This window comes from Lampetra fluviatilis, chromosome 10 (genome assembly GCF_964198595.1).
Source record: "Lampetra fluviatilis chromosome 10, kcLamFluv1.1, whole genome shotgun sequence".
NCBI classification, from domain to species: Eukaryota; Metazoa; Chordata; class Hyperoartia; order Petromyzontiformes; family Petromyzontidae; genus Lampetra; species Lampetra fluviatilis.
In genome coordinates, this window is record NC_136284.1 from 12,573,313 (window position 1) to 12,599,589 (window position 26,277).

A 26,277-nucleotide genomic window follows, 5' to 3' on the forward strand; every position below is an offset into this window, starting at 1 on the left:
CATAACCTTTTATAATTGTACCTTCAGAATATATCAATACTATAGATATAGTAGACACAAACAAAGCGTAAAAACGTTGACACAAGGACATACGATTAAAATGATTTTAATTGAGTTAATTATCTTAATGTATTGCAAAATATGTCTAATTTAATTTGTGTTTGATGACATCGCTCCTTAATAAGGTCAACAGGTAATTGCGTTCTTCCTAAAAAAAATCAATGTATTATCTGAATATTTCTAAAGTTTTAGTACAAAGTCCAAGCAAGCCATTTTGTCAAATCACACCGAAATCCTGCATGCTCTTAGCAGTTTCGTGATGTTTTCTGCCACGCGGATATTTTTTCCAAAGTTTAAAATAACGCCTTGTCTATTCTTTTTTTTGTTGTCTTGTTGTGGTGAGGGTGGCTTTGCGTCGGAGCCGGATGAGGTGACGTACGAGTGTCTGCGAGACTTCGCCCGCCACACCCTGGCCCCGCCGATCACCTTGGGCCACGAGCTTCCCACGGTCGAGCGGAGCAAATCTTTCTCGTCGGCCAACCGCGACAGCCTCATCAAGCCACTCGGGGCAGAGCACAAAGACAAGGTGCAGCGATCTCATTGGTCGCATGAAAAGTGTCGCCATTCGCCTCCGCACCTCCGATTTGCACGGTTGGCTACGTACTGTGCGAAAGAAGTTCAACGTACATACATATTGCAAAGTGAAAAGTTTACGTATCTACCCATGCTTAATTTTATATATATATTTAAAATCTAAATCACGGTCGCTGAACACAAGGCCCAAAATGCCCAGCGGCCAGCGACAAAGAGCACTTGTGAAGATATAAGAGAGTTCAAAGGTATTTTTTTTTAATTGAGCATTATTGTAAGAATTTCGGACAAGTGGTGATGGGAGGGAATGAGGATGGGGTAGGGCTCAGCTCCCTTGGCAGTCCTGAGCCAGTGGTGTCAAATGATGTGGTGGGGACCAGTGTCTACCTCCTATCACAGCTGGTGTTGGTGGTACTTGTGTTCATGTCTCCAGATGGGTGGTGGAGTCAACACTGAGCCAGGAATAACACTCATGACCTTCAAATTATGATTCAAGTGACTCTCACAGCAACACCCAGTTGAATGAAATTACTGGCCATTTACTCGTATGAGTTTGGTCTAATATGCCACTGATGTTGTGCGTGCCGAGGTCACGTCTCTGTACAATGCGTGACGGGCCTTCTCTCGTGTGGCCACGAGGCTGTGGAAATCACTTTCACTGGACGTTCACTCTGCTGACTCCTTCGTTGTATTCAAATGGCTTCTTAAGACCGGTTCATTTTTAAGAGCCTTTCCATTTCTTGAAACCTTTGTTTTGGTGGTTCAATTCTATTGGCGTGAGCCTGCATGCTTTTGTGTATTTTTTTGTACAGCACCTTGTGATCTGTGGGTAAAAGACTATTTTGAAGTGTAAATTATTATTTTTCTTCTTCAGCTCTATTAAACAATTCAGAAGAAATGTAACACTTTACAGCTCCACTTCTGGATGAAGAGAATCCAATGCCATAGCAGTTCTGGGGGTTGTTTGAACATTCTTCACCACACTAGTTGGCAAGGTTTCGCGAAGGGGAGGACCCAGGACTGGTTGAAATATCACTCTGAAAATATCGAGGTCAGTCAAGGCCAGGGAACGAACTCTGGTCGTCGGGTAAATGTATCGCTGTTCATGCTGATGTTGAACACGGGATTTTAGAAAACATTTTCTCGATTTTCAGGGACACAGAAGATCTCGATCTGGGAACTTCAACGTATCAGATTACCTGACACCCGTCACAAATGTCAGTATGCAATTTCACAGTTTTGCTGTTTTGATTAGCGATGACATTTTCATTAGCACATATAATTGACACATAGAATTATTTGGCATATACAATTGATGCTGAAGTATGGCACCACAAGTGCATCGAATAGCAACACTCATTTTTAACGTCACAACCGTAGTGCTGTATTGCCTGCATGCTTTGTGATTTCAGAAAACCATCAAACAGGGCACTTTAAACAAAGCAAAAATTGTGGAAGGCGGCAAAAAGCTAAGGTGTGTAATGACACGTGACGGGCAGCCCATGTCGTTATTTTTAGCATTGTTAATTTTTATACGGTCTACATGTAAAATAGGTATTTTCTGTGCTTTATGTAGGAAAGTTATACAAGTAATCACCTTATTATTTCTCAACGTTCAAAACACCAACTAGCAACAATACATGGATTTAAAAAAAACGTTAAAAAAACTATGATATTACAAATATTGCATTATGAGCAGTTCTAATAATAATAACACATGATCATAATATTAAACCAAAACTTACCTTGAGCAAGTCATTTAACTCACCTATATTTTGTCTTGGTCACAGGAATTCCACAACACAGGGTATATTAATAATACATTTAAACACATTTAAAGATAATGGTTTTCTACATTCATAATAAGTCCAGTGAAAGGTAGCCTAGATGCCAAAGTACGAGGGTATTTATTGAACGAGTACATTGCCCAGACCTTTATTACTGCATGCCATTACACAATTCTAACATCATATACGTGCTTTGAGCATACTTTAAAAGCACACGGACTATTTCGCATTGCACTGAGAAAAGATTGTTTTTCTTTGCATAAATAACAATCGTACATTTTCTTAGCCAACTCGCTGCAGAACGATCGGATGAGTTTGCACACGGAAGTCATTATGCTGACAAAAAGTACTGCCATTTGGAGAAAACTGAACACATTCGTCAAGAACATTGCCAACACAGCATTACCAAATAAAGTCCTCCGTAGGAATGCTGCGTTCGGCCCTGCTTTTTATAGACAGCACTAACATCTGGAGAATTACGCAAGTCATTACCAACGTGTGTTTAAAACTAGTTGTGCTCTTACGATCAATTTATAGCCAGACCATGCAGCCAGTCGTACTAGTCAACGTGAAGAACAATAACGTCCATTGTAACCAGACTGTGTTGTCTCGTGAAATATTGCCCATTCATAACAATTGATGCAATGTCATTTGTTTGGCAGGAAAAGCTGGTCAAACGTCTTTGTTACTCTAACAACTTCAACTATAAGCTTCAAAGAAAGTGGACCTGGCTGGGTGCGTACACACCATATTGGTGCTAATGCGAAAGAACTCATAGACACACACGCACTATTAAGAATACATGTGTTATTGCTCGACAGCTTTCCAAATATTTATACTGAAATGCATTAAAATTAACAAAACCTTGCCTTTTATATACAAGCAACTATCATAAGTCGAGGCGTGACAAATAGCATGCCTACTCTTAGTTCTTTCGGTAAAGTCACGTAGGTAAAAAATGAAATTAAAATTAATAAAAATAAAATAAAAATCACGACGTTTCGGAGGCAACACAAGTCTCCGTCATCAGGTGGGACCGTCACACGTCGTGATTTTTATTTTATTTTTTATTAATTTTAATTTCATTTTTTACCTACGTGACTTTACCGAAAGAACTAAGAGTATGAATCATTGCAGTAACGAAAGCTTTAAATCTGGTATAAATAGCATGCCGTTGAATTGCTGCTCGGGTGCTGCGGTTTGCCTTCACGTGATCGTAGAACGCCACTGTTGGGTCGTACTCCTACCCTCAATTGTTGCGTGACTGCCACGTGCCCGTCCCCCACCTTCTAGAAACTGGCCTCAATGTCCACGAAGGGATTGCACGCCGTTTGTCTTCGTGGGGCTCGGATCGAGGCGGTCCGTGACAAGTCGAGCAAGAAGAACGTCATGCAGGTGCGCAAACGCATTTCATTCATTCTGCTCGGTCACATTTAGTGCGGAGGGACATAACTCACAGGTGCCCCCGGTGCCAAAGCAAACGTCACCCTTCCCTCTTGGATAATCGGAGGGACTGTGGATGATGAATCGATCGCGACGTGTGCATGCAAATGGCCTGCTCTCGTTTAAACAGTCAAAAAGGTAAAAGGGTGCAGCAGCCCTGCAATTAATTTGTCACCACAGCGAAACTCAACAAAAACAAATTTCATTTTATTTTACCAGGTAAGGCCCACTCAGCTCTATTGCTTTTTTTTTTAGAAGTGACCTGGCCGCATATGTTAGCTCTATGAAGTGGCTTACCATGTGCAAATTTATTGCAGCCAAATGCTCTAAACGCATGTTTCTAAATGTGTAGAGAAAAAAACCGGAGAACCCAGAGAAAAATCTGCGTGACCATGGGGACAGAGACACGCAAACTTAAAGTACATCGGCATCAGGGTCGGGATCGAACCCACGACCTCCTACATATCACACGAAGTAGTTAACCTCTTGCCACCATGGCTCCGTCTCGCCACTATAACGCGTTGGCAGAAGGACCACTCAGGCTAGATTTTACAGAAGAGGCGGGAGCATCCATCCGCATCTGTCCCCACCGCACACGGCCTGTTGAACGACTCTCACTGTGCTGCACCCATATATTCTGCGGGGTGGACAGGGGCGGGGTAAGGGGTGGGGATTTAAAGAAACTTGCATCGTTGTTTCAACTGCCGCGGCGAGAGGTCGGACCGGCGACCTCTGGATCGCAAGTCCAGCGTTGCTGACCGCTGCACTGCGTCGGCATCCCATGAACACAGCGCCGGGGCATAGCAAGTCGTACAGCGTTGCCATTATCAGGAGGTGTAAGTTATTACTCTTCATTGGCTCAGTGGCAATAAACAATAACTCTGGCTCTGGGTCAATTAAAAGTCAAATGTAACAATTAGCAGTCTCACTTCAAATGTAAATAATGTCATTGTTGTATATTGGCTAATTAAACGTTTAATGTGCAAATTAGAGGGATACCAATGCACATATTAATCAACGAAGCACTTCAAAAGCTCACTGTACATGTGTCGTGAGTCATTCAGAGACAGTATTTAGGAGGCAACGGCGTTTATTCTACACTTTATGCAACACCGTTACACACGGGACTACAATACACCTATCTCTACCGCATACGGGATAACTATAATCGGGTCAGAGCAGCCAACGTGCTGCCTGACCCACGATGTCGTAGACGTAGCACTTGGGTTCCACTTCACCATCAGACAGCCCCGATATTCGATCGGAGCTTCCCTTTAATCCTTCTCGGCGCGGCCTGGCTCCACCCCAGGCCGCGCCTACCTCTAGAATATTCCCGAAGGTTCCAGGCCACCTTACGCCTGTTCCCTCTCTGGCTCCGCCCTTAACCACGCCCCCCTCAGGAACTCTCCAGACGTTTCTCAGCTCCTCTTCCCGTGTCCCCTCGTTCACCTTTGGCCCACATTCCTCACCCCGGCCCATCACGTGCTTAACCCGGTGCCGGGGTGACTCGTCCCCACATGCCCCACCCTACCGCCAGCTGCCCCCACCACACTCCCCCAGTGACCGACTCCGTGGCGATTACCTGCGGCGTGGCGGAGGCTGCTATCCCCTCCTCTGCCGGTGGGACTCATCTGGCTTCCTTCTGCGAGCACCCAGTACCACGCCCCTAGTGGCACACTGAGTGGTACTGCATGGTGTGTTAGCCTCAGCGCCCATTTCTATGGCACTTGGCGCTACGCGCCGTAGTGATCCATTTAACATCACTACACATGCTTAGAATTGGGTGTGTGAGAACCAGTGTTTCTCGATCCATATAAATTGTAGTGTATGTCATGGGTTCACATCACCACCCCCGTGTTAACTAGATTCTCATATCGAATTAAAACTCTAAATTGTGACAATTCATTCAGTTATTGGGGGGTGAAGGGGGGTTAATCATTACAACTCTAATGGAAATGTATTCAATGTCAGGGGCACATCATTAACGTATAAGAATATCAATGAGTGATGGGATACGTCATTAAAATCTGTATTACTTTGTAGAATTAAAGCGTGTTAACAATTTAATACTTTGACCACCGCTGAACTAAACTTATGTTTGCAACAAAATACGGAGATAATTCAGCGCAAAATTACGTTCCGGACCAACATTAGCTAGCGCAGCAGACAATGTTTTCTTTGCTATGAATGATGATGCACTCTGCATGCAATAAATCACCGGTCACAACATTTTACGAAGTTAAGTCATGCTTGTGTAATGTATCTCGAATAAGTCCTGTCTGTTCCATTACCCAAGCACAATTTGCATTATGCATTCTTCGAAAAAAATGTAATGAATGACTCTGCGAATTAAATAATGAATCGCATCTGTGATGCTGCAGTCTTTTTCTGGCAAGCTGCGTCGAAATATCAAATTATACCAAACCGCTATCAAGCAGATTTCTTTTTTTGTTATATATATTCATTACACGAGTCATACCATTTACCTTTAAGCAAATTTACCTTCAAACCCCAAATTAGGATTTATTAATGTCATGGTATATTGCTCGTGCCTAAAACTTATTTTTGAAGTTAGCGTAACAGTGGGTAGGTGTGGCATGGTTGGTGCCTCGTTCTCAAAACATTTTGCACACTCTCTGCGTCGCACATTGGGTCCCGTGTTGGGTGATGGAGCAATACAGTTCTACACTGTAGAAAAGAACAACACAAGATGTACTCTTTGTTTGTTTTCGGTAAAGTCACGTAGGTAAAACATATAAAATGAAAAAGTTAAATTTTACTTATTTATTTTATATTTTTGTACCTACGTGACTTTACCAAAAAAAACAAAGAGTATGGATCCTTGCAGTCACGAAAACTTAAAATCTAGAATTAACACAAGATGTGTATAGTGACCTCTCCTGTTATGGAAAATCAGGACACCTGCATCAGCTCAGTTTATCCCCCGAGCCAAGAGTGATGTAATCCACCTATGCTCGCGACTGATTCCACACATGGCATGGTGCTCGTTTTCTTAGAGTCAGTGCAATGGCCTGGTCAGTAACAAAGTCATGCTTAATGCAATGTGTCATTCTGAATTTTTTCATGGTATTTGTGGCCATAGAAGCGTGCCCTTAATATGCCTTAGAGTGTGCCTCAATTTAACAGTTAACCAGGCGCGTGACAAATGTTTCACAGTTCACGATAAGCGAGGTATGAACCTGGTCAGAAAAGATGAAAATGTCTGCGCAAATGTATATAGTTAATCAGAATGGTTATATTTTGTATAGCCTAGTGGTCAAGAGTGTTTGACAATAAGGGTAGAGTTCATGGCCTTAAAACCAAACTTAGCATTCTGATTGATAATGTGATGAAAAGGACATTGTCAGATAAATGCACCATCTGGTGATCTCTGTGGATGCAAATGTCCCAAGGCATTGTGCTCAAGGGCTGGTCATTGTGTGCTGGTGTCATGGGCAAATTTGAAGAATTACTCCCAAACTAGGTTGTCCCTTTGTGAGTCCACGTGTGGAGTTCAGAAAGACTCCTTTGGGCTTTGGTCCACCATTTAGACAATGCTCGGTATGGAGATACTGATGATGTTCACTGTTTCTGGCTGTGCTGTGCTATTAAGGGTGGTATGTGTGTGCATCAGATGACCACCGTCTCTGAAGATGTCTATCTGCTACAGTCAGATAAAGAAGAAAACGTCAATCAGTGGCTTCAGGAGATCCATAAAGTGACTCAAAATCTGGTCTGAAATCTATACATCTCAAGTTCTTATCCTACTTAAGATAAGAGTCAAACATTGCCACAGTTTGAGTAGCATGCATGTAGATGTATTCTATCTCTGGCCTCAATGACTAATACAAAACTAATAAAACAAAACAATTAAACCAGGATATTTTCAAGGAAAGAATTAAATAGTGTGTGTCAGTCCTGATGTTTCTCTAATGATTGTGCTCTGGCTCCATTGCGCATTGGGCATCGAATTAAATGATTAATATATTCCATATATATATATTTTTAAGACTTATAGAAAATATTTTAGACGTAATACGTTATTTTATTATGTTGTATCGTGACCATTGAGAGCCATGTGGCAGTTGCTGTGCCTGTTGTATGCTTTCTTTTCTCGAGATACCATTTAACGTTTTAGGATATTAAATCATCCATTGTCACAGGGTTAGACAGCGATTACATGAACTTCATAGTCCACATTTTACTCAGTGCTTTCTTATATTGAAACATGTTTTTTTAATTTGTCCTCAGCTCCCAAACAGCTCAAATGATGACTCTGACAGCAAGTTGACAGCTCACGATGAAGTCACTAGTCTACCCAAAATTCAGCCAACTATCACCCGGTCTAGCAACAGAGAGAGCAGGTTTCTACACTGTAAGTATACACGCCTTTTAAATTAAAAGCACATAGGAACACCCAACCTTTTACTAAAGAAGCACCAAAACTGTAGGCTAACAAACCACAAAAATTCCTCCATTGAAAAGAAAAGGCATGCATTTTTTATTTCTCTGTGCTCGTGCCAAATTAGATCCCTGCCAGATGTCTTTAATTTAAAAAAATGTTTTAACTTGTCAAAAAAATCCAACTGTTATAGCCAATAGCGGAAGTAAATTGATTCTTGAATTCACATTAAGAATTTACGCAAAGACTTAAGCCTTTGTGCCTTGAGGGTAAAAATATCCCTAGCCGGCAGCTATCGTAAATTATGTAATCCGGGCCTTGCCTGGTCATCACAAAACGTTGCCTATGATTCGTATTCTGAATCGTGAGGAATTTGTACATTGGAGACCAGCCAACATACTTCTGACTCGAATTCACAACAGACAGGATTTCCTTTTGAAACAGAATCTGGTTCAGTATGTAAAAACAAATATAAAAATAACATTCAGCCCTTTGACAATATGACACAACAATTTTGGTCAGTTACTTATTATTTAACAGGCCATTACACAATGTGTCTGGAATAATGATTCATAAATGTGTTTCTAACATATTTTCGAATAGAACAGTCTGCATTCCATTTGGAAATAAATAACACCTGCTTCCCTTGTTTGTTTCTCCACATTAAAAAGTCATCTAAAAGTAAAATAAAAATTCAAATACCATCAGCCACCCAGCCTTTGCAGGATGCATTTACCAGCAGCATTGGTTCAATCAAAGCAAAATTGGGCAGTTTGCCGAAATTGAATCAAGCAAGCCTGTCTGCTGATGAGCCACTGAATGTAGGAACTGGTACAGAGTCTGCATGTCTAGAATCAATTCTGCTGATGAAGATATACTCCCAGAAGAGAGTGCTGCTGACGGATTGCGTAAAAATTTTTTTTTTGTGGAAAGACAAATATGGGAAGCAATAAATACTTATTTTGTTCTTAACATTCTCCAGAATAATACGTAATTATTTCTTTGTCTTGTTTTCAATTTCCTTTGTTGGAAAAATAATATGAACACTTAATGTGAACACTTAACTTGTGAGCTGTTGGTAGAAAGTCAACAGCGGTGGTTTAATAGCAAAACTAGACCACACCAAATATTGAATTCCCACCACTGGCTGAGAACCAGCGAATGGAAATGACCACTGCCAATGTTAACATTTTAGCGACGTTTGCAGAGTAACGGCAGTTTTATACAAGTGATTGAAAAGCACATTGGCCAGTTTTCAGATAGGAATGTTGCAAATTTGCACCAAGGTGACTTTGTCGTCCACCAACACTGCCATTGATTATTATGGATGGAAAATCTTTACCTGGCTAGGTGGCTCAGCTGGCCATGTGACTCGTCGAAAAAGTGAGCGGCTCGCAATCGGAAGGTTGCGAGTTCGAATCCTGGCTGTGCGTTGGCTCAGTCTGTCGTCCCTTGTGGTCCATGCAATGAGAACCATTTTGTGGGCAAAGTCAACAGTGGTGGATGTGATAAACGCGCCACTGCCATGGGAATGCAGAATCAAGAGTATCGCTTATGCCACTACTGGCTCAGGGCTGTAGTGTAGGATATGAGAACCACCTTGACGTTCATTGGAGCAGGAATTCACGTTGACTAAATCTTCCAAAGTGCACAGTGATTTGCGAGTTACCAATTAGTTTTAAATAATCTTAATTCAAAATGAATGGTTCCTTTGAGATGATTGCCAGTGATATACAACAGTACTTAGTTTAATTCATCGTGAATGTTTGCATATATTATATTCTTATAGTAGGCAGAAGAGTCTCCACCATAGATAACAAAAACAAACTGAAAAATCTCATCTCAAGGCGACCTACGAGGAAAGACTTAGAAGAAAAAGGCATCATCAAAGGTATTGTATTACGCACGTACATTCTCATGGCAAACCTAAAAGTGGCCATGACATCGCGAAGCATATGATACCTTAGAAAAACACACTCGCACGGTAGGCTGTAAAAACATTACAAAAAATTCTGAATAAGTTACTTGAACTTTATATTAGATTCGTCTTGAAGCTCCATTTGACACATGTTTTACGAGTAACCTGTTATATTGTATGAGCACTTACATAGGTGATTCTGCACTTTATGACAAACGAATTAGTGCCCCATATTCTGCCTCCTGAAATCTTGGCACATTTAATCACGTACGTTTTTTAAAAACATATACGAGCATATATACATATCAATTCAACACGAATGCCCACGTTAACCATACTCTTAGGTTTTTTCGGTAAAGTCACGTTGGTAATAAATAAAAAATAAATAAATAAAATACTAGAAATAATAATAGAAATAAAATAATAAATCACGACGTTTCGGAGGCAACACAAGTCTCCGTCATTGTGTTGCCTCCGAAACGTCGTGATTTATTAAGTTATTTATATTATTCTTTTTATTATTTCCTTTAATTTTTTACCAACGTGACTTTACCGAAAAAAACCTAAGAGTATGAATCATCGCGGTCACGAAAGCTTCAAATCTAGACCCACGTTAACCACTTCGCTTGCCGACCCGCCCACGTGATGCTGTCCGCTCCCGCTGTCGCCGTTTGCTCCAGAACAAGTCTTTGGCTGCCCCCTGCAGACTCTCTGCGAGCGGGAGGGATCCACGGTGCCCAACTTTGCCAGGCTCAGCGTTCAATGCGTGGAGAGGAAAGGTGACGGGCTCTCTACGCATGTCTGCTGAGCTTCTCTCACATCCCACGTAGCCGTGCTAGTCTGTGAGGTTGTACCTGTTCGCGTGGGCATTCGCCGGCCGAGCTGCTTAGCGCTCCGATGTGTTTGCGGGTTGTTGACGTTCGGTGCGATGTCTCACATGCAGCAATGATGTTCATGGTATCAGATATAGGTATAAAGAACAATGAAAAACACAGCGCCTTACATTGTACAATGTATTATTTGGGTCTGTCGGTAAAGCCACGTAGATATAAAAAATAATAGTAATATATCGAAGTTTCGATTGCTTGTGTTGCGATCGAAACGTCGTGATATTTGTATTATTTTTTCTATTTATGTGGCTTTACCGAAATACCCAAAGAATATGAATTCCCGCAGTCACGAAAGCATTAAGTCAAGATTTTATAATGTACTAAGTTTAAATATGTGCTGTGAATCATCACCACCACCACCACCACCCTTCCGTACATCCAACATGTCGCTGGGTCAGCTGATTTTGCAAAGCCTCCACGTATTTTTTTTTATTCGACAAACTCTCTGCCCTTCCTCCGCTACTCTCGAGTCCTCACCTCTATCTTCCAAGTCCTCCTTCACATTTCACTCCATCTTTATCTTGGATAGCCCCTCGGCCTTTTCCACTGTGTTATTTCCATTCGATACAGCTCTTTTGGCAGCCGAGTGTTTTCAATTCTTTTTATGTGTCCATAACATTTCAATTTTGCCCTTCCTATACATTTTTTTCCCAGAATTTATTCCACTGTTCTTCCACAACTCCAAGATGTTTCATTCAGTACATTCTACGTTCCCCCCCGCCCCCCAACAATGTGTTTTAATAACCTAATTTCTTTCACCTGCAATTTGTTTTCCTCCCTTTTTGCCAAAGTCCATGCGTATGCTGTATAGGTCAGCATTAGTGCGAATGTGTTATACAAAACCAAGTCGCCTCTCTTGCCACTGCAGTGTCCTACCTGAGACCTTGCTTCCAAGACACTTGGATCTCTCTAAGCTCGTCAAATCTTCCCCTATAAAGTTTATTCGTCGACTGCTTTTCTAAATATATATCCATAATCACGAGTTAATCAATCCTGCCATTTATTTTAATTGGGGTGGCAGGGTTGGAGCGTAGTGAACAAGACCCTTGCCTCACAACAATAAGTTACCTAGGTTCAATTCCTGACCTGAGAACCTTTTTGTGTGGAGTTTGAATGTTCTCTCTCCCTGCTCTGCGTGGGTTCCCTCCGGGTCCTCTGGTTTCCTCCCATAGCTTAAACACACACACAGTGTAACTGCTATTGCCAAACATCCCAACGCTGAAAGCAATGCCGACAAGTGACACAATTTGGTTACACAGCAGCAACGTCACCTCCTCTGGCCAAAACTTGGCAGAACCCTCCTAAAAAACGTATTGGAATTCAGTGAGGCTTTCCTGGGTAAGCAAGTGTAAAATTAATCAGGTTTTAATTTCGGAATCTTTAATCCATTCAATTATTCTATTCAGTTATTTCTGCAGTTTTTTCCCCAGCCCAAATTATTGAAGAATCAGAAAAGAACACTACATTTGACTTGCAGTTTTTGCTTATACCGAAACTCCAGACTTCATCCATTACAGTTATAAATTACATTGCTGACGGAACTCTACACTGTCTGAGTCCATAATCAATGGTGAACCACTCTGAATTCACCATTCTTATGTGCTGGTGATTAGTAACCAAAGCTGTAGCATATACTGTAAGTACAAATTTAAATGTACATTTCGACATTTATTTGGTGCCACGTTGCACCTAACTCCCATGTTCATTACATTTTGATTGAAAAATAATGAATACATTTCACTAAATCTGTAAAATATATATGATGATGCTATGGCACGTGAGGTAGTCGTGTAGTCTTTGGTTTCAAAGTGTTCAAAGTGCTGATGTTTACACAAGTGTCAAGTGTTGTTCATTTACGGCTGAGTGGACCTAGTAAAGGCCCAGGACTGATTAAGATATCACTTGACACTGATATTTGTGGTACCTGGGATTTACATGCAGCTTTCTGGATTTGCAGCGGCTTGCGCGAGCCACTCTTCCCAAAGATTTGTGCAAACACATTCTCACCCATGCATACATGTAAAGAGCGATGTAATTCCAAGGCGTTGGAATTACATCGCGTGTGTGCAGTGCTGCACCAGTGCTTCATCCTGAAGTTTATTGAAATATACACAAATAGTGAATAATTTCAACAAATATAGAGTAAAAGTAGGTCGCTCTTATGTGTGCCCACAAACACATGAACACAAAAAAGTATGTGCCCATGTGGAAGACAAAGATTCCCCAGATAGCTTGAACAGACTTTTGGGGCAAGTGCTGTTAGTGAATACCAGCATGGCACAAAGGGGGTGAGTGGTCAGCACCACGCCCGGCCACTTTTGTCTCCCAAGGGGTGAAGTTTACACACTGCATCAGGTACTCATTTGAGGCTGAGTCGACCTAGGAGAGCTCCAGGACCGGTTCAGATAATCATCACTGGTATTAGCTGTGAGCGGGAATTGAACTCGGGTAACTTTGTTCGTAGCGCAGGGTGCAAACTGCTACACTACTGCTCCCCACATGCACACACACACATGGGCACACGCAAATTAAGCCAATACATTACAATAAAACAACTCCAGAGCATGAGACGTTTTGGAAAGCGAATGGGCCAGTCAGTCTTGCCCTTTGTGCTACAGGCTCTGCCCTTCTACTGTTCCCGATTTCCCGCAAGATGTAAAAGAGCATTTTCTAACCGTAAATGGCCGCACCATATTCTCTAAGCACCTGGTCTACTAAAATCTCCTCCAACTGCTTTTTAAATGATCCAGTGGACTTTTTGTTTCCCCCGCTGCAGCACTTTTATTGAAGGCTGTTCCAAGAAATTCCTCCTGTGTGTCCCCACTGTGCTCATTTCATTTACAGTTTTTAAGCATGCCCTATACATTTGCCAATGATGTATACACAATAGCGACAAACATCAAGATAAAAGGATACCTTAACCCAACATTCCTATGCAGCATGCACTGAAGCTCAACACAGCCCCGTTGTATAATTGTTTCACTTAATCCTGGCTGAATGAAGTTCTCGTTTTCCTTTCTGACCGCAGGTCTGCAAGTGGACGGGATTTACAGGGTGAGTGGAAATCTGGCCACTATACAGAAGCTGAGATTCATCGTGGACCATGGTGAGAGGTTGCATATCCAATTATGTCACGTATAAAATCAAACATGTGTGCCCAGAAAAGCCGAATTATACGCAGTCACCAAACAAGGGCGGAAAAGTAGGATTAGTGGCAGAGTATTCACCAGAGCACAACATTGGACGAATACAAAACCCAGTTTTGGCCTCTGTTCTATTACAGCCTGTGAATCCCTCAGAGAAGGCTTTAAGCAAAGGCTGCTGTATACCATAGCAATTGAACATGCCACGACCCTATTCGTAACAAAAAATATACTGAAGCATGGGCCAAATGTGCCTTCCGCAACACATGATATAGCTGTCAAAAAATGTGCCACTTTTACCATTTGCGTGCGTGCTGTGTGGGTGCAGTGGTAATCCCGAGGCTGGCCTCAGAAGGCTTTCAAGCAGCACTTAAAATTAAAATGCCATTCCATAGGAGACAGGTGTCCATAGGGGAATTGAAATTCATGAAGGGAACCACTTGCGTGACCCAGAATGGCCATGATTATGTTTTAAGCATTGTTTATTTATCATGGAAGTAAAACTGTGTAAGCCCATTAATAGTGTCCAAATTAATAAAGCAATTATTTTATACTTCGAAAATTACATTGCATTCATATTTCAGATAGCAAATGCCAAAGAGCTTTAAAAATATTTACATGGAACCTCATCTTCATTCCAATTATGGAAACTTTTCGGCAGTATAGAATTTACAAAAGAGGCTTCATGTTTTGCATTTCAAAAGCAGGCAACCGGTATGGTTTCAGCCAACAGGCTTACACTTCTCGTGCATATCAACTTTGCTTTCGACCAACATTCATTGGCTTCCACCTTTGCTTCCACCTATAAGGCAGTCGACAACAAATAACTAACAACAGACCAGCAAGCAAGCATAACGCGAATTGGTACATGCAGTCCCAGTAAAGTGTGGATCAGATCGTTTTTTGCATGAGAGCCAATACACCTTCACCGAGGCATATGAAATGCTGACTTACATATTTTTCTTTCTTGGCGTCATATAGCATTACCCTCAGAATACATTTAGTGCCCTGGGGTTAAAGCTGGAGGGGGCCCAGCAGGGTCTATTTCCAGCTGCTGGACTATTTATTTTTCGACTAAATGGGGTTCTGCTGTTGGTATTACTACCTCTAGTGCTTTTTACTGAGAAAAAAACGTATTCTCTCACCCCGCCCCCGCTACTTCGCCACCACGGAGAATTCACCCACTTAAGCCACTGATTGTTTACGCCACGGGGCAGTGAGGTGGTCTACGTGTCCATGCTGTTGAGATTATTGCGCGCGAAAGAATGTTTACAAAGCAGCTATGTAAACGTGCTTGCTTTTAAAGCAATGTACAACTTATCTGGAAGTATTTTTTTTTATAAACGAAACGGCACACGGTGGAGTCGTTTATGGTTAGTGGCACGGCACCTATGAACTCGGTGACACCAATTCGCTGCCAGGCCATGGCTACAGCGATATCTGAACCGGTGCAGGGCCCTCTTTACGAATCCGCACAAAAAATGATCAAACAACCCCGGTATCCAACAGTGGATTTCCAAATTGCTGTATATTACATGAATTATGGTCAATGGTACTACTTTACGTGAGCACGCTGGGCATGCTGGTGCTGTATACCCAGAGGTCAGTGCCCTGGAGGAAAGGGTTAATGGACTGCAATGGTTTGCGAAACTCCCAGACCTTCGGGCCTGTGAGATGGCCAGGAAATGGCAGTACATCACGTGACTTTGTGACCCCCATCCTCATATGCGTGGGGTTTCTCTGCATACTCTTCGAACGCAGAAAACTCTCCGAAAAAAGGAATTGACAAAATATATTTTCGCATGAACCCTCCTGAAAAAAAGATTATTGAGTCAATGAAGATTCCACAAACAATACATGACATTAGCTATCTCTCTTTACATTCATGTGAAATAGGCAATAGCACTTTCTACCCTTGTGAATCAATTTTCTAATTTTCATTTATGAATGCAATCAGTGTTCTTTGAACAGCAGTTATATTGTAATTTTCAGAGTCGTGATCAATATTGATCATATTGATTTATTTCTGCAAATGAAAATTGCACTTGGTGCTTTTTACATGTATCATCGCACTGCGGATCTCCCTTTGCAAAAAAAAACCCCACTTAGTGCCTCACTTGATTTTAAAGGTTATGGATTGATTAAAGCATTTGTTCACGTCAATTAAATCAAGAGTACATTTAGTTGCTATTCGCATCATTTCTTTCTAACGAACCATATCGCGCAGATAATGTTTGTTGTGTGCAGTAGTTTCCCAGCAGTGGATGATGTTTCTAAGTGGCTTTACCCAATGAGGTCTTTTGCGACTGTTGTAAATTAGGAGCGTGGTGGCAGAAGATACACGGCCTCCTCTTTTTCGAATAACGTCGCAGGATCTTGAACCAGGGCGGTCACTGGGCTTGCACCGCGAACCTCTGCAACGTGCGGCAAAACAAGTTTATTGAATCCGAAATCCGTTTAGCTTGTTTTTTAAAATCTTGATTGAACACTCATTTATGAGAACTGCTTTTTGTCTTTGGGTTGTTGTCCTTCCCCCCGCCCGCCGCCCGCCGCACCTCCGATTAGCACGGCTAGCTATGTACGGTGCGAAAAAAGTTCAACGTACACGTGCATTAAATTGGCGTCGAGCTACATTGAGCTGCACGGTGACTCGTTAACACGACGACGCTTGATCTCCCTCCTGAAGTGCGTGAAAATGTTTTTTTTCTTCTTCTATCCCCGTTGTGCCCAACGAAACCTCCCAGAGGAGAAGCTGGACCTGGAGGAGTCGCAGTGGGACGATGTGCATGTCATCACAGGGGCCCTGAAGATGTTCTTCCGGGAGCTTCCAGAGCCCCTCTTTCCGTTCAAGTTCTTCCCTCACTTCATCAATGCCATCAGTCCGTATCCCATTGATTTTTAGCGCCGCTCATGCACGAGACACCGTTTGCCGATCGTCGTACAAATACAGAAACGGTTGCTTATTTTTTTTGCCGGAGATAGCCTCACTGAGACTGCCTTTCAGGTTTATCCCGCATTTGTGATTTATTTTGTACGCGAAGGTTCAAGTCAAAGTGCCAGGGGGGAAAACCCACATATATGATGGGAATACCTCAAAAGTTATTTAAAATAAGTTGGATTGTCTATTTGATGCATGATTATGCAGTTGCCACCTCGTTTCCCTGCAAGCATGTGACTTGCGTACGTCATGACCATTAGTGTCAGCTACCAATACGGCCTCCAAACAGGCATGAGGCATCATGCGTGGCGTTTTCATGAATGGTGCAGTGTGCAGTGTGTAGCTGGAAAGTTTGGAACCATTCGACGATTATGGGAGACGTTTTTAAAATAAAGAAATGGCCGTTAAATGCAGAGTGATGAAAGTGTGCCCACAGCTCACAGCTTTGATGTGATTTCGGTACACATAGAGGGGGTACATTATCATATAATTTACGAGTTGTCGTTCATTGTCTTCAGCCACTATTTGGCTTCAGCTTAACATTGAACTGGAGGCAAATTACTTACTCCAATAAAGGTTGGGGTCGTATGCTTATAAATGCAACCAATATCTGGGCTGCAATTGGGGGGCATTACATTTTGGGCGTGCTTAACTATTCGTAAGCAGACACTTGACTACATTTGTGCCAAATTTCTACAATATATCCCGTTCCGGAGCATGGTTATAATTTATAACCCTTCATCATATGTATGAGATGTATTTTTCGTAAATGTGTGTGTAATTGTACGAATGATCCTACGCACACGGGCTCATTGAGCGAGGCTCACGGTCAAAAAATGTAGTTTCTCAAATTGTAAATTTGAAGGTGTGCAAATTGTATAGAAAACCAGACATGGAATTTAGTCCTTCTAGAACACAATTAGAATTGATATCAGGCACGGTCAGCTACATGTATCAGTTGTCGTGTTTTTGAACGTTGGATTAGTACCGTGTTTACTTTGTATCGTTAAGTGTGAAGCGATAAGCATGTGTGGTACTTAAAAAAAAACATTAACTACAACAATAACATCTTCTTGGTTCTTTCGGTAAAGTCACGTAGAAGGGAAGTAATAAAATAATAAAAATAAAACATAATAGAATAATTCTCACGACGTTTCGGCCACAACGCAAGCAGCCGTCCTCAGGTGAAGACCAGGTCTGTCGGTGAGACAGCGTCATTCACCTGAGGACGGCTGCTTGCGTTGTGGCCGAAACGTCGTGAGAATTATTTTATTATGTTTTATTTTTATTATTATATTACTTCCCTTCTACGTGACTTTACCGAAAGAACCAAGAAGATGAATCCCTGCAGTCACGAAAGCTTTAAATCGAAATACAACAATAACAGTTTGGACTCACTCGTCATATTTTATTTGAAGATGTAGTGCACGCATTACCACTTATAATATCGTGCGTGTGTTTCAATCTCTTTGGCTGATTGACGATGGCGTTGCCATTCTTCTTTTCCTTCCAGAAATAAAAGACTATGCTGAAAAGATTCGTTGCATGGGGAAACTGATCGCAATTCTGCCTCCCACCAATCGTGAAACCATGAAACTGCTCTTCAAACACTTAGCAACGTAAGCCTCGTTAAATTATTTACTTTAGTGCTTTAACAATGCTAACCTGCTACTCGAGTTAGCTATATAGATGCTAGTTTTCAATTTCATATCACTTTTTGTGTGAAATCAATCAATACAGTAATTAAATCCTTTATATTAAGTTCACTTGCTTGCTTGCTTGCGCGCTTACGACCGTGCAAATCTTTCGGTCGTTTTTTAACCCACTTCCCGTGATCCAATCGAGCTGACATTTTGCACACAGACTCGTTGAGCGTGACAATTTATTTTTGTGAAAATTTTTTTCCATAACTTTACACTTTTTAGGAAAAATGTTTTTTCTATTTAATTACCAATTGCTTAATGGTGGCAGGCAATCATCTGACCCATAGGTGGCAGCCATCTCAAGCCAGAGGACGAGAGGACTCTAGCCGCCACGCATATAAAGGATTTATAGTGAAAAACTTTGTTTTTACGGGTTAATTTTACACTTATCATCTTCATTTTTTTTACCGAAATTAATATTAGACTTGACAACTCCACATATGTGTAAGCTATATAAACGACGTGACTGGAGGCTCACGCAAAGATTGCTATCCTACGAAAATATTTTACGGGAATGTATATATTGCCAAGCCCAATATGCACGAGTGTGCCCTTAACAGTAGCAAGTCCAGTACTAACCTTCAGGGGGTGCGCTTCCACGCAGCATGAATCCATGCTTCCGTGCTCGTGGCAAACGCTTGCACCGAAAAGGCTGATCCAGGCATTGCTTTTGCATGGCCCGGAGTCTGACCCCTTAAAAAATCTGGGCACAGACGCTCCCGACGCCGCATATCAGGAGCTAGTATGTCTTGACGTCAGGCACATCGTCCACAGCAACGTCCTTGTAAATGTTCTCCTTTCAACAGTGCTTCCTGTACAGCAATTGCATGTGTGTACGTTGAACTTGTACGTAGCCAACCGTGCTAATGGGAGGTGCATATTGCATTGGTGCGTGCATTATAACGTTTTTTTTATCCATCAAAATCGACAAAAATGATCTTGAGCGGTGACTAAATTCACACGTAAACCAAACCTGTGGGTTATTAAATAATCAAAATTTTAGTACATAAAATGGGTTCTTGCACCCATCCGTGTCGATCGTTGAGTGTGTTAAAGGAAAAATGTACGTAAGTATTAAATATGATTGTTAAGACAAAATTCCTGAAAGATTGACATTGTACCTGTGCTAGCTTCATTAGGGTAACAACGACTAGATGCAACACAATTAGAAGCAGATCAGATGTTTTCAGTATGAAATGCGAATATCATAGACGTGTATCGATACAAACATGCATCATTAATATGCATTCTTAAAGCCCATGATAATTGCATTGAATCACATGTGCAAGAATCAATGTCTTTCCATTCATATATACGCTGTACGATGATGTGATTCCTGAATCAAATCGTGACACTGACTCACAACATTTCATCAAATCGCTGGCATGCGGCGGTGGGTGGGATGGAAATACACCGTTCAGTAGTTGCATCTGTACACATCAAAATATTCATTGCCTCAGCGATGCAGTTTATATCCACTTACGCATCCCTCTATGTACGCGCGCATGTCGTACGCGTGTGCACGTATGTGCGATCGTGTTTGCATGTGCACGTGCCGTGCTGGCCTTCACAGGTGCTCGCCAACAGCACTCGCCCCAAAAGTCTGTGAAGGCTATGAGGGGGAACTTTGTCTTGGTGTGTGGGAGACGGCGGTGGCCGGCTGGTCGTGGCGATAGCCTCGGAACCCCGCGTGTGCCGTGCCGGCCTTCAAAAGGTTTTCGCCAACAGCACCTTCCTGAACAGTCTAAGAAACGCTATATGGGGGAACTTTGTCTTTGTGTGTGCATGCAGGGTTGTGGCACATGGGAAGACAAATCGCATGTCAGTGCAGAACCTGGCCATTGTATTTGGACCAACTTTGCTCCGGCCGGAGCAGGAAGTGGGTCATTTTGCAGTGCACATGATGTACCAGAACCAGATAGTTGAACACATCCTCACAGAGCACAAAACCTTCTTTCCCGAGTGATGAGTATGATCAAAAATAAATGGGCAGAAACCACACTGCAGCCGATCGGCAAAAAATTTCCCTCATCTCCAGCACAACGTATGATTGAACGGGAGAAGTTCTACTTTTCAAAAAATATATATGTTAATATATTATTCAGACACATGTTGCTCAATAAAAAAAAGCATGTGTTCATCAAAGCAAGACCTTGCTTAGATTTCTGCTGGCCTTCATCTTAAATTTTACTTGCTAAAGTTTTGACATGTGCCGTTGGGCCACACTTTTAACGAGGGACATGTTACAAATTGCGCAACACTGGTGTTGAAAAACCTTGCAGGTGAATCACTGGCGGCAATCGCTTTTGCGTACCTTATGAAGTGACCTTTATTCCATTGCCTCTCCACTGCTGTCTAAAGACCTCCTTGTAACCGTATCAGTTATCGGTGCTGTTTGACCATAATTCATCATGCAGGTCCATACTGCTTGCTGAAGGAGGGGCTCAGGCCTGGGTCATATATCACTTGCGACTCATGTTTTCCGTGGCTTGGAATCAAACTGTAGCTTCTGCGGTGCGCGACCTGCATTTGATTCCTGGCCATGGTTGGCATTAGTCGCGGGCGATATTTGAACCAATCCTGAGCCCCCCCGATTCACCAAGTGTCACCGACAAAGGAATGTAATGTACTCTGATGTGTAGTATCACATAAATTAAAGTACAACACACAATTACCTGTCATGAATCCGAGACAGCCTGCAGTCACGTTTCCCCAGTTTTAACAATTGTAGAAGCATTGCATGTCAGTTCTGCATCTTTTCATAATAAATATTGAAAATATGATTCAAAGTTTTACATATGTCCCGTGTAAAAATAGGTAACCAGGTATTTTATAAGAGGTCATCTCCATGGATTATCACCAGGTCACTCTTAGTGCAATAAATGAATAATCAATTAATATCACATTGCACCAACATGTATTGTTATAACAAAATAAAGACACCTGTATTTTAATTGGATGGAACACGGTTATGTAACCTTAACTGTTGCATTGTACAGTCTGCAAAAAAACCAAACATTGGAATTGCCTGATATTTAACAGTGATCTATTGGATTCCATAAGATTGTGAGAATGTTTACAAGTATTCGGCACGAAATATGATTCTAGTATTTTGAGCAAATGAAAAAAGTTCATGTGAATTGGTCAAACGTGTTTGCACAGTTTTACACAGCAGGTGGCAGTCATACACAGCACAAAAATGCATAAAATGCATGTACGTACACTTAATAGTGGAAGCATGTGCAGTACCATATTTTACAAAAAGCTCCCAAAAAGACAAACAAATAAAAATGTGTTTTAAAATTTGTTACACTTCTATAAGTATTATGGTACAATTTTGCATGTATAAAAGTTTTTAATATTTTAAAATGTCAAAAATGCATGTTGTGCAAGTTGTAAATGTGACTTTTACACAATTGACAATACAAACACATTTTTCCGTGCAGATAACAAATGTATGCAATCAAAAAAAGTTGTCTTCCATTGTTGAGCGATTGTTTTTGCATTATAAACGTAACTTTTCTTGATTTGTTGAAGTACTTAAAATGCTTTTTTTGAAAATAAAGACTTGCAATGTGCCATTGTCTTCAATTGTTTTCAAATGTCAGTTTGCTTACAAACTGCTTGCAAGGATATCAGAGAGTGCTGGCTCCTATGCGCCAAGCACACACACACACAGCACGGTCTGAATAGCCCTGCACTTCACAGAGAGATTACTCTGCGAGAATGGGGTCCCATAACAGGCAGCCTGCTGTATTAAAACCTGGCCATCTTCATTAGCGGTGTTTTATAGCCTCTAATTGTAATTTTCACACCGGAGATGAGTTAGTGGCGCTAATTGGGAGTGTTAATGAGTGTTAATGAGGAAGGGGAGGTCAGCGTATGGCAGAGTAATCATGGCCGGGAGGGAGGCGATTATGAATCCACATTATGCATATGTGCCGAGACAAACAGGGACACATATGTACACACGCACGCAGACACATTACTCATACGTGCAAATGCACACGATACGGTGGATCCTGCCCCACCACTGTATCATGCCCAGGGGATTAAAAATGCATATCAACTGAGGTGACTTTAAATGACTAACCGACATGGTTAGGTGGCTGGATATTACATCTTGTGCATTGCTATTATTGAGTGAACTATTAATACATGATACGGGGGTCTTTACGCTTGTTCTACCACTGCTACGCATTTGCGTTCTGCATTAATGACTGTGCGTTGAAAAAGCCGAAGGATGTCACCACTGAGTCTCCAGGAACCACTCTCCTCCAATGACAGAGTGAAAATTAATGGCTGAGAACGAGGACTCCTGAAGCCGCTGTGTGCAGTACACGTCCTGGGACTGGCTGACCACCGTGGCAATGCGACTGCCAAGTCCATTATAGAAAAATATTCCCACACTTCGGTAATGTTGAGCGCCGCATTTGTCCCGTGGTAGAAGTGCCTCCACTGCTCCTGACATTAGAACTGCAGCGGTGCACGGCTACCAGCAACAGCCAAATGTGTGCAAAGCCATTACGCATGTCATTAGTTATGTTATGGAAATGCCAGAATGTAAACAGCGCCGGTCGCCCATACATGGGTGTGCTGTGTAGCCAATGGGAGGGTAGACGAAGAATGTGTGATGTCTCATACCCACCTCTTTGGAGGGCATCCATGGAATCGCAGCAAGAGGCCAATGAGAGTCTAAAATAAAGTGGGCTCTTCCCACCGTCCCAATGCACAGTGGCCCCCAGCATCCCATTTAGGAGGAACTGGGGAACACTTATGCTTGTGTATTATTTTAATGAGGTGCACTGTTACCGCACTGAATTATTATTATTCTTTCACTTTCGACCTTACTTTTGCCTCGTCAATAATCGGCCACTGAATGGCATTCTGTAAGTCGCTGTTGGACATTCAAATATATTTACCACATATTCGCAAAAAAGCCTGGCCCATTTCATAATTGTAAGGTGATTGTCAGCAATATTAGTCTATTATAATAAGTATTAATATAGCGTCTTCATTATAACCATTGTTAATACTATTATAACATAATTTATTACGTAGACTATTCCGATATCTTAGCTGTCATTTTTCGTGAGACTGAGACGTAAAGGGTATGTAATTAGATATGGGTCATTGGAAACACATGTTTTGACATATACTCTGGGCTATGGGGACACAGTGAATACATTAATTTATGTTCCTCTGGTGCCCTCATTAGAGTGACAGCACCAACCATGAATGCAAAAAAATGTGAGCTGCAACTTGATTCAGATGCACTGCAAACTCAATAATACACAATAATATTGAAGATCTGACAACTGCTTTTTTTCATATTTCCTCTGGAATATAATGACAATAGCACATTCGGTAAAATAATAATACAATGATAATTGGAATGATAAAGTTATGTTTTATACCATTGTGACTTTATACATTGCATTTGAAATGCCAGCTCAGATTTAATTGGGTATACATTCAGCAGTCAAATATTACCATGAAAATTAAAGTAAGTTTTAATCAATGGTGATAATAGCGATGAAAAACAGAATGTTACTCTGTATTAATCAGGAAATATTCTGTAACATAAACGCACTGGCATACAAACTAATAATCTGAAGATATTTGTTTGCAATTTGCACTGGATGTATATCTATTCAACATAAACAAATATATATTATATTTCCCAACCGTGGCAGATAGTAGGTGCCAGGTTATTTCCCAGCAACTTTGTAACTGCGGCTTTGCCTGTTGACTTCACTGTGATGGCAGTTGTGCAATATAGTGTTTCATGCCACAGGAAACAAAAACACATCCCACGTTTCTATTTGAGTCTCGCTGCTGATGAACTCCTATTCAGATGTGTACAGCATCTAGAGATTATTTTGTATTTTAATATTGTAAAAATACAAATGTAATAATGTATTCCCTTATCTATATATTGTTTTCTTCCTATGCTCGCTTCATGTAAAATCTCTGTTTGCACTGAATTGGCAATTCAGTTTACAATGTTTATATCACTCTTTGGTCGAGTAAACAAAACCAAAGTAAAATACGCTGGGAATGTAATCTTGATGGAAATTAAACTCTTCTTATTGGTAACTGCTTCTCGACAAGCATTTCTCACATTCCCAACAGCGCGATAGAAGGTGGGTTTCTACTGGCTTCTGTTATTAAAACTATTTTAAACACTCAGTGTCATTCCATCCGCACCGCTCCTACGGCCGTCCAGGGAGCAAGCTGCCTGCTATGTTGCAAAGCGACGGACTTAGTGGACCTAATACCACGAGACCGCTGCATCTGTTTAAAGCCTGTTCTCGTAAAATGCTAATGGAATTTCATCCTGTCATTGCAAGCCCAAATCCTGCCCGTGTGGGCGCATGTGTCATTAGTAAACATGCGTTCACGCTTCCGAAATGGGAGATAAACCCTCCACCGAGCTGCCCCACAGAAAACAATGGGCCAGCGCTCTTGGGAGTGCCAGCACCGTTAATTTCCTGCTGCAGAGATTAACAGAGACATTAGCATAATAAAAAAAATTAGCGTTTTTGTAACGCTTGGCTTTTCCTCGGCGAGGCTTTGAACGGATTGCAAAATGTTAAACACAGAACTGTTGCGAGCTCGCTCTTTACGAGCAGACGCTGTTGTGGCTTGGTATTTGAGGGGGTTGGTCGGGGGTGAGTGAAAAGGATGAGAGCGCAGAGGTGAGCAATATAAGCTGTTGTTTTGCCAATATTAAACAAGCAGTAATAGCTGGAAAAAAACCATGTTCAGACGTTTTGTGAAATGATAAATAGTCATTATCCCGAAAAAAATGTTCTAATGGCTGAGTAAAATGTCACGTGTAAAGGTTAAAGGTTCTGCCAAAACCGTGTGATCTATTTCACTTACGAGTAAAACATTGTTCACCAGTTGCTTACATTTATTTGATATCACATGGGTTTTAAATACAAATCAAACGCAGTACAATGAAAGGCTGGCAACTGTAGCCCTAATTCGCTATGTTCAATTGACTCTTGAAGAGCCATGTAAGTTTACACACATGTTCAAGTTCCTCCTGCCCTGTTCGCTTTAAAGTAAAACATTGTTTACTGCAGTACAGCCGCAGGTAGAAGCTCGTGTAACCATTATCTTTCCCTCATGTAACGCTCATGCAACGAATGCAATTTAGCCCCAAAATTATTAATTGCAACAATAGCTGGAGGCGTATAATGATTTTAATAACTATTCCATAATGTTTAATTCGGCGAATTGTGGACAATCTAAAAATGACTGTTCGATATTTGCTAAAGGCCGTTTATGGTTGGTCAATGACACTGACAACTGCAACATTACCTACAATTTCAATGATATTGACCCGAAGCCTGGGATTGATTTACATTGACTGCATTTGGCCAATAACGTTGAACATTTTCTGAATGCATTTCAAGCTTTTGACCCACCCCCCTTTAAAAAATTATCTTCT

General features: G+C 41.5%; 1 protein-coding gene across 1 annotated transcript in view; it reads left to right on the forward strand.

The window, feature by feature from the left end:
• LOC144934346 (rho GTPase-activating protein 12-like) overlaps positions 1 to 20,965 on the forward strand; it is a 38,836-nt gene extending 17,871 nt beyond the window's left edge. The window contains exons 7-19 of the mRNA XM_078860030.1: positions 404 to 586; positions 1,746 to 1,808; positions 2,004 to 2,065; positions 3,041 to 3,113; positions 3,672 to 3,773; positions 7,456 to 7,554; positions 8,073 to 8,196; positions 10,013 to 10,114; positions 10,822 to 10,920; positions 14,060 to 14,137; positions 16,919 to 17,053; positions 18,626 to 18,731; positions 20,607 to 20,965. Coding sequence (XP_078716156.1) covers positions 404 to 586; positions 1,746 to 1,808; positions 2,004 to 2,065; positions 3,041 to 3,113; positions 3,672 to 3,773; positions 7,456 to 7,554; positions 8,073 to 8,196; positions 10,013 to 10,114; positions 10,822 to 10,920; positions 14,060 to 14,137; positions 16,919 to 17,053; positions 18,626 to 18,731; positions 20,607 to 20,781 — 1,401 coding nt within the window. The 3' untranslated portion in view covers positions 20,782 to 20,965. The remainder of the gene's footprint in view (positions 1 to 403; positions 587 to 1,745; positions 1,809 to 2,003; positions 2,066 to 3,040; positions 3,114 to 3,671; positions 3,774 to 7,455; positions 7,555 to 8,072; positions 8,197 to 10,012; positions 10,115 to 10,821; positions 10,921 to 14,059; positions 14,138 to 16,918; positions 17,054 to 18,625; positions 18,732 to 20,606) is intronic.
• Positions 20,966 to 26,277: the final 5,312 nt, after the last annotated feature.